Here is a 6523-nt window from a genome sequence, read left to right as displayed (position 1 = left end):
TCCCTTCTGTTTTTTATTGTTGAATTTAGTAATGGAATTCCAGGAGGGTAACTAGACAAATTCTCACTTTTGGAAAACGTTCGTGATCACCAAGTTGCAGTACAACTTCGTCGGATTGAACATCAGATCCGTGGGGGCATGTGAAGTCCAAGATCTTTTCAGCTTGCATTTTAAAAGTGGTTTTAAAGGAAATTTAAACTAATTTGAATATTTTAGTCACCTGAACATTCGGTACGATTAGCCACATCGGGAAATTCGCAAACAGCTTGGTCAATGTCGAAAATTAAACCTTCTAAAGGATTTTTTTTAAAGTTAGGTCTCGTTTGAATTTTGGCACAACGTTGTTTACCTGGCGGGCAGTTTACTTTGGTGGGTGTGCCTTGTTCACATTCACTAAAAGCAAAGCATTCATTTTCGATGGGGAATCTTCCGTATAGTCTTGGGCAAAGGGCGTTTCCTTGTGGTGATTCTTTTAAGATACAAGATTTTTGTGGTCATTGTTTAACAAAGTAATTAGAATACCAAATGTTTTTCTCACGTAAGCGCTTCCTCCTGCAATATTTAACTCTTTGAATCATGAAACAAGCCTGGCTTTCAGACTCATAGACCTGTCCCGCTGTCCGTCTGGACAAAGTTCTTCAGTTGTTTGCTCATCCTTACATAATTGTAAAATAGGTCACACTGATCCTAATCAGCGATGTAGGAAGGGAATCGTCTTTTTCGACACAGCCGCGCCATTCGTCACGTAAGCCAAGATATTTACTATTCATAGGGAAAAAACGATTTTGATTTTGGTGAGGTTCACTCGGTATAATATGGGGAAAGTAACCTGCGAATGCGCAGTAAACCAACGTTGCAACACACTTGACCATGGTTTACGAATTACGACACAGCAATGATTGCTCTTCAAGGACTCGGCACGACATCCTTCATGTACTTTATTACTTGATCTGTACTGCATGACCATTGAGTAGAAATCCTGCTATCTCTTCCACGAACCCCACGATTATGGTAAAATTAGATGGCGATTCGATTTAATACAGAATAGCCAAGGCTCCTTATCTCTTTTGGGTTCTCACGGGTTCCCAAGGAAAGCTTTAGCGTTGATGAGGATGTTTCTGTATCTGTTATCATGAAGATATTGCGTCATTCATACCCTTGCCAACATCCGCTAATCTAGGTTCGACAAGCAGATACATCCCAATAAATGTCAATGAAATGGATCACAATCGTGATCCTGTCAGTTACGGTAAGTTAAATCTTATATGTTATTTAATAATAGTTATCTTTAAAGACCATTATAAAATCTTGTTGTGTATATAGCGGTGTTTTTCATGTTGTTGCAAGTTGATTAACTTATACATAAGGAAAGCTTCCGTTTTAATTCAGCAACTGGCCGATGCGGATGTCCACCCTGACGCCGTCCTTTTCGTCTATCTGACGGCCAGCGGTAAAGACATTGACTGGAGAAAAGACTGCCTTGCCAAGAAGATGTCAGCTGGAACACTCGACGCCCTGATGGGAGACGTTCTCCGCTCCCAGCTGCTGGAACATGCCTCTGAGCTTCCGTGGGATTCCCGCTGGTTCGGCAACGTGTACGGGCATAATTTCAACGTGGACGCGAGCGTCGAAGACTTGCCGGCCAATCAAGATTGGATCGACCTGATGGAAGCTCTCCAAATGAGACGACACATGCTGGACGTTGATGCTCTCTCCGTGGAAGGCGATGAGCTGGAAACAACTTTGTCTCGAGTGGCCCAGTATTTGGTCGTGGCTGCTGAAATGGACGGTCCCGGCCGTTTGCGAACTGCTTCGCCGTTTCCCCGTCACTTCGCTCAACATGCCTGCCGAAGTGGACCGTAGCCAAGCCGTTGTCTTATCGCGACGCTTGCGGCGATGGCTGGAACAGAACGTGAAACCGTTTTTGGACGAAACTCATTCACACGTCACGTGTGCCGAGGACAAAGGAGTGATTATTCTTCGCGATGATTATTCCGCGGAAGGATCTCAGTTGGTGCCCAGCGTCGCCCTCGTCGTGTCTGAAGGTGATATCGACAAGTCGGCACAACTGGATCGTCAACTAAATCGCATCTCCTTGAAAACGGAAAGTGCAAATGGCGCCGCTCAGCTCCATCTCCTGTTTCTGATGGATCACGTCTTGATGCTGGGACATTATCGCCTGCCCTGCGGAATCGCTCAGATGATTCACGGTGCGGAATTGATGGTGAGAAACGTGAAGAGCGCGGCCTGGAGGAGAGATTTCGGCGACGCCACCCCCCTGGATTGGAGCGATTCCATCGCTGACCTGTTTGATCGCCCGTCTCGATTGGCGGCGGAACAACCCACTTGCGTGTTGGCTCAGGCGCAACTCTGCACGTCGACTGATGTTGGCCGGCTCTTCGACGCAGCGTTCCATCACCCAATCGATCGGAATCAAAACCAGAAGACGCTTCTCTTTCCCGCCTTGAAAGATGTCGAGCGGATCCTCTCTTTCGCCGTGGACAGTCCAATCATGAAACTGGTGACGGGACTGGAAATGTTGCTGACCAAGTGTCACGGAAGCCAATGCTCACCGGGGTGTGTCCATCAGTGAAGAACTATTTTGTTACTAATCGACGATCGACGATTGCTGTTTTTTTTTTCTTAAACTAAAAAATAATAATATATTTTTTTTAACTTAAGCGAGTAACATTTTAAATTTCAACCAAATCATAGGATTTTTTAGCTTAAACTTTCTTCCACAGATGGATAGCATAGTATATTAGCGCTGAAATAATATGTGAATCCAATCGGTCCCATGTCCCCTCTATTGTGCATCGCGCTGTTTGTGGTGGTTTCAAGACAAGAAGCAAATTTTCTATTCGAAGATTTCAAAAATCAATCAGCAAATATTTGATGGCCGTCAGACCTCTGTCAGCGTCTGCCAGTGAAGCGCAGTGAAGTTCGTTGTGGACCAAAATTGTCCATAATTGAATTCGGAGGCATAACAAATTTGGACACATTTGCCTTATTTGGCTGCAGTGATGGATTCACCACAGATATGAATAATTTGGTGGATGAACGTCAGTGATCCATCAGGGAAATCTATATTGGTAGATAAATTATTTAAGCAATCTGCAATATCCTCAAATAACCCCGCCCGTGTTTGCTAGCGTCGAAACCAAAATGCGTCATCTCACTCAATTGATCAAATTCCATAAGTTCTTTCATACCTAAATTCACAAACAAATGTCGTTCCCTAATTTAATTTTTAATCCACCCAGTAAAAACTAAAAAGTTTTTGTGTACCTGGGTAGGCCAGAACTTTAATCTTTATGTACTTTTAAGAAATACTCGTTTGCGTACAGGACGTGTGGCCCAATGGATAAGGCGCCTGCCTACGGAGCAGGAGATTCCAGGTTCGATCCCTGGCACGTTCAAATTTTTTTTATTAACATTTTTTTATTATTTTTTGAATTCCCCGTCGTTTTCATAACAAAATGAATTTAATAATCGTGTTGCCCCACCTACGGAACAAAGGATTTTAGAATAGATTCCTCGCAGGATCGACCTTTAGTGGCTTATAAACTGGCTTAGTAAGTTAGTATCTGTATGCGCAGTATTTGCGATTGAAAAAGGGAGTTACGTTGTATTAAACTCAATTTAGACGCTCATTAATAAATGCTCCATTAATTAGATGGGATAAGATTAGAAAATTGGCTTGTCTTCATTTTCAATTTCGAGTTTTCGACTTCCGATTCCGAATTCCAAAATCCGAATTTTCCCCAAAAGTGATCAAAGCTTGAAATATGGCAACAGAGTAACCGGCAATATTTATTTCCAATTTTCATTTAGAAAAGAAATTTTTTCACGCAGTGCTGTTGAATGTTGATGATATAAATTTGAATCAGGTTTGTGGAAAATTTGAAGGACAATTGTAAACTATTAATTAAGGCTTTGGTCGTTTGAAAAAGGCCAATTGAATTCAGCTATGACAGATATCAAAGTAACACCACTTGGGGCTGGACAAGATGTGGGGAGAAGTTGTATTTTACTACAAATGGGAGGAAAGAATATCATGTTAGATTGTGGCATGCATATGGGGTACAATGATGAGGTAAGTTTAGTTTTGGTTGTTCAAACATCAAAGTTTTGTTTGTCCTTACCCAAATCTTTTATTCTGTAGCGACGGTTTCCAGACTTTTCATACATTGCTGACGGAAACTTGACAGAATCCCTAGATTGTGTCATCATATCCCATTTCCATCTAGATCATTGTGGGGCTTTACCATTTATGACTGAAATGGTTGGATATAATGGCCCAATTTACATGACTCATCCAACAAAGGCTATTGCTCCTATCCTTTTGGTAAGATTCTTTTTACATTTCACAAATTGGTATTATGTTACAGCATAATTTATACTTGCCAAACAGGAGGACATGAGGAAAGTGGCTGTAGAGAGAAAGGGTGAAACCAATTTTTTCACTTCAGCTCACATCAAGGATTGCATGAAAAAGGTTATTGCTGTCACTCTGCATCAAACTGTTCAAGTATACCATTATTTACTTCAGCCAGGGTTTTCATATCTTGATTAATTTTTTTTTGTTATAGGTAGACTCAGAAATTGAAATAAAAGCTTACTATGCTGGTCATGTGTTGGGTGCAGCCATGTTTCACGTCAAAGTAGGCAACCAATCTGTGGTGTACACTGTAAGTTAATATTGGAAATCTTGGTTCTGTGCATACCTGTAAAATATATCTATTAGGGAGATTATAACATGACTCCGGATCGACACTTGGGTGCCGCCTGGATCGACAAATGCCGACCCAACATACTTATATCGGAATCCACTTATGCTACAACTATCCGTGACTCTAAACGCTGTCGAGAGCGGGATTTCTTAAAGAAAGTACATGATTGTGTAGACAGAGGAGGCAAAGTTCTCATTCCCGTGTTTGCACTTGGTCGAGCTCAAGAACTTTGTATTCTTTTGGAAACTTATTGGGAACGAATGAATCTTAAAGCGCCAATCTACTTTGCTGTGGGTCTCACTGAAAAGGTAACTTCGATTGAAATAGTTAATCTTTTGAATCCTCTTAAACTTTTTTCCCTTTTCATAGGCCAACAATTACTACAAAATGTTCATCACCTGGACCAATCAAAAGATTCGCAAGACTTTTGTTCAAAGAAACATGTTCGAGTTCAAACACATCCGTCCTTTCGATAAAAGTTACGCCGATACACCTGGTCCAATGGTCGTTTTCGCCACTCCTGGGATGCTTCACGCAGGTCTTTCTTTGCAACTCTTCAAAAAATGGGCACCCAATGAAAATAACATGGTAGGAAGAGATAAATTATAATACAAATGTATATTTTCAATTATTTCAACTAACTGGAATCCTTTTTTCCCCACGTAGTTAATTATGCCTGGTTACTGTGTCTCTGGAACGGTTGGTGCCAAAGTTCTCAGTGGTGCTAAAAAAGTTGAAATTGAAAACAGACAAGTTATCGAAGTGAAAATGTCTGTTCAGGTGAGTTATTAGGATTCACTAATACGCCAAATATCTGTCAATTAATCCCATTCATTTGTTATCAGTACATGTCATTTAGCGCTCATGCCGACGCCAAGGGTATCATGCAATTAATCCAATATTGCGAGCCTCAAAATGTGCTCCTTGTTCACGGAGAGGGCGTAAAAATGGAGTTCTTGAAACAGAAAATTCAACAAGAGTACGGTATCGACTGTTACATGCCGGCAAACGGGGAGTCGGCGTACATTCCATGCAAACCTGTTGTTCCTGTCGATGTATCACTTTCATTGCTGAAAAAAGAAATGGCTCTCTATGATACGGTTGGCGCACCAGACCCGAAACGACCTTGCCGTATGCATGGTGTGCTCGTCATGAAAGACAACGTAAGTGTACTTGATTTAGCTATACTTTCTGCCTACATTTTTATTCATTGTTTTGGCCATAGGTTCTCAAGCTTATGGAACCCGAGCAGGCATTCGGTGAACTAGGTTTAAACCGGCATTCTATCCGATTCACTTCCTGTATCCAACTAAGATTACCCGGAACCGCTATTAGAGCTATGGATCAGATACAGCTTATTTTGAATTCGTAAGAATTCTCAATACTTTTTTTTAAAGATAATATAACTTGAGCATCTTTTGTTTAAATTTACAGACAAAATACTAACTACCCGGTTAAACCGTCTGACGAGGGGTTACTCAATTTGGAGTCGGTTAGTATTAAAATGGAGACGACAGACAAAGAAGATCGCAAATCCATGATGATCTCCTGGGCCTTGCAGGTTAATTGTTGTTTTTAAAAACAAAACCTAATAAAGTTACTGAGTTTCTATTATTTTCTAGGACGAAGATTTAGCAACGTGGATTATGTCTTCACTACGACAAGTCATTGTTTGATAAGGTCGCGTAATCTCTGTGAATTACCTTTCATGAAATGAATACCCTCAATATGTATTGATAAAAAAATGATTAATTTTTTAAATATCACTTTCACGAATATTTCCGATTGTC

The 6523-nt window shown here is 40.9% G+C and overlaps 1 protein-coding gene and 1 non-coding gene across 4 annotated transcripts; both read left to right on the top strand.

Annotated features, from left to right (window-relative positions):
- Positions 1–3346: 3346 nt before the first annotated feature.
- Positions 3347–3419, top strand: Trnar-acg. The gene has a single exon. It is a non-coding gene; the product is annotated as a tRNA-Arg (tRNA).
- A 351-nt stretch (positions 3420–3770) lies between these two features.
- Positions 3771–6511, top strand: LOC124209440 (integrator complex subunit 11-like). 3 transcript variants are annotated; one of them, XM_046607428.1, is made up of 12 exons: positions 3771–3890; positions 3954–4096; positions 4166–4348; positions 4415–4531; positions 4593–4691; positions 4748–5041; positions 5103–5321; positions 5400–5513; positions 5579–5896; positions 5959–6101; positions 6168–6294; positions 6356–6511. In XM_046607428.1, exons 2-12 carry the CDS (start codon positions 3971–3973, stop codon positions 6407–6409), a joined length of 1794 nt encoding a protein of 597 aa, XP_046463384.1. In that variant the 5' UTR covers positions 3771–3890; positions 3954–3970; the 3' UTR covers positions 6410–6511. The 3 variants fall into 3 exon arrangements, with proteins under 3 accessions (XP_046463384.1, XP_046463388.1, XP_046463389.1); XM_046607432.1 differs by having other exon boundaries at positions 3780–3890; positions 3934–4096; XM_046607433.1 differs by having other exon boundaries at positions 3796–4096.
- Positions 6512–6523: the final 12 nt, after the last annotated feature.

This window comes from Daphnia pulex, chromosome 2 (genome assembly GCF_021134715.1).
Source record: "Daphnia pulex isolate KAP4 chromosome 2, ASM2113471v1".
Taxonomy (NCBI): Eukaryota; Metazoa; Arthropoda; class Branchiopoda; order Diplostraca; family Daphniidae; genus Daphnia; species Daphnia pulex.
Note: the sequence above shows the minus strand (reverse complement) of the source record. Positions and strands in the feature narration are given on the sequence as shown.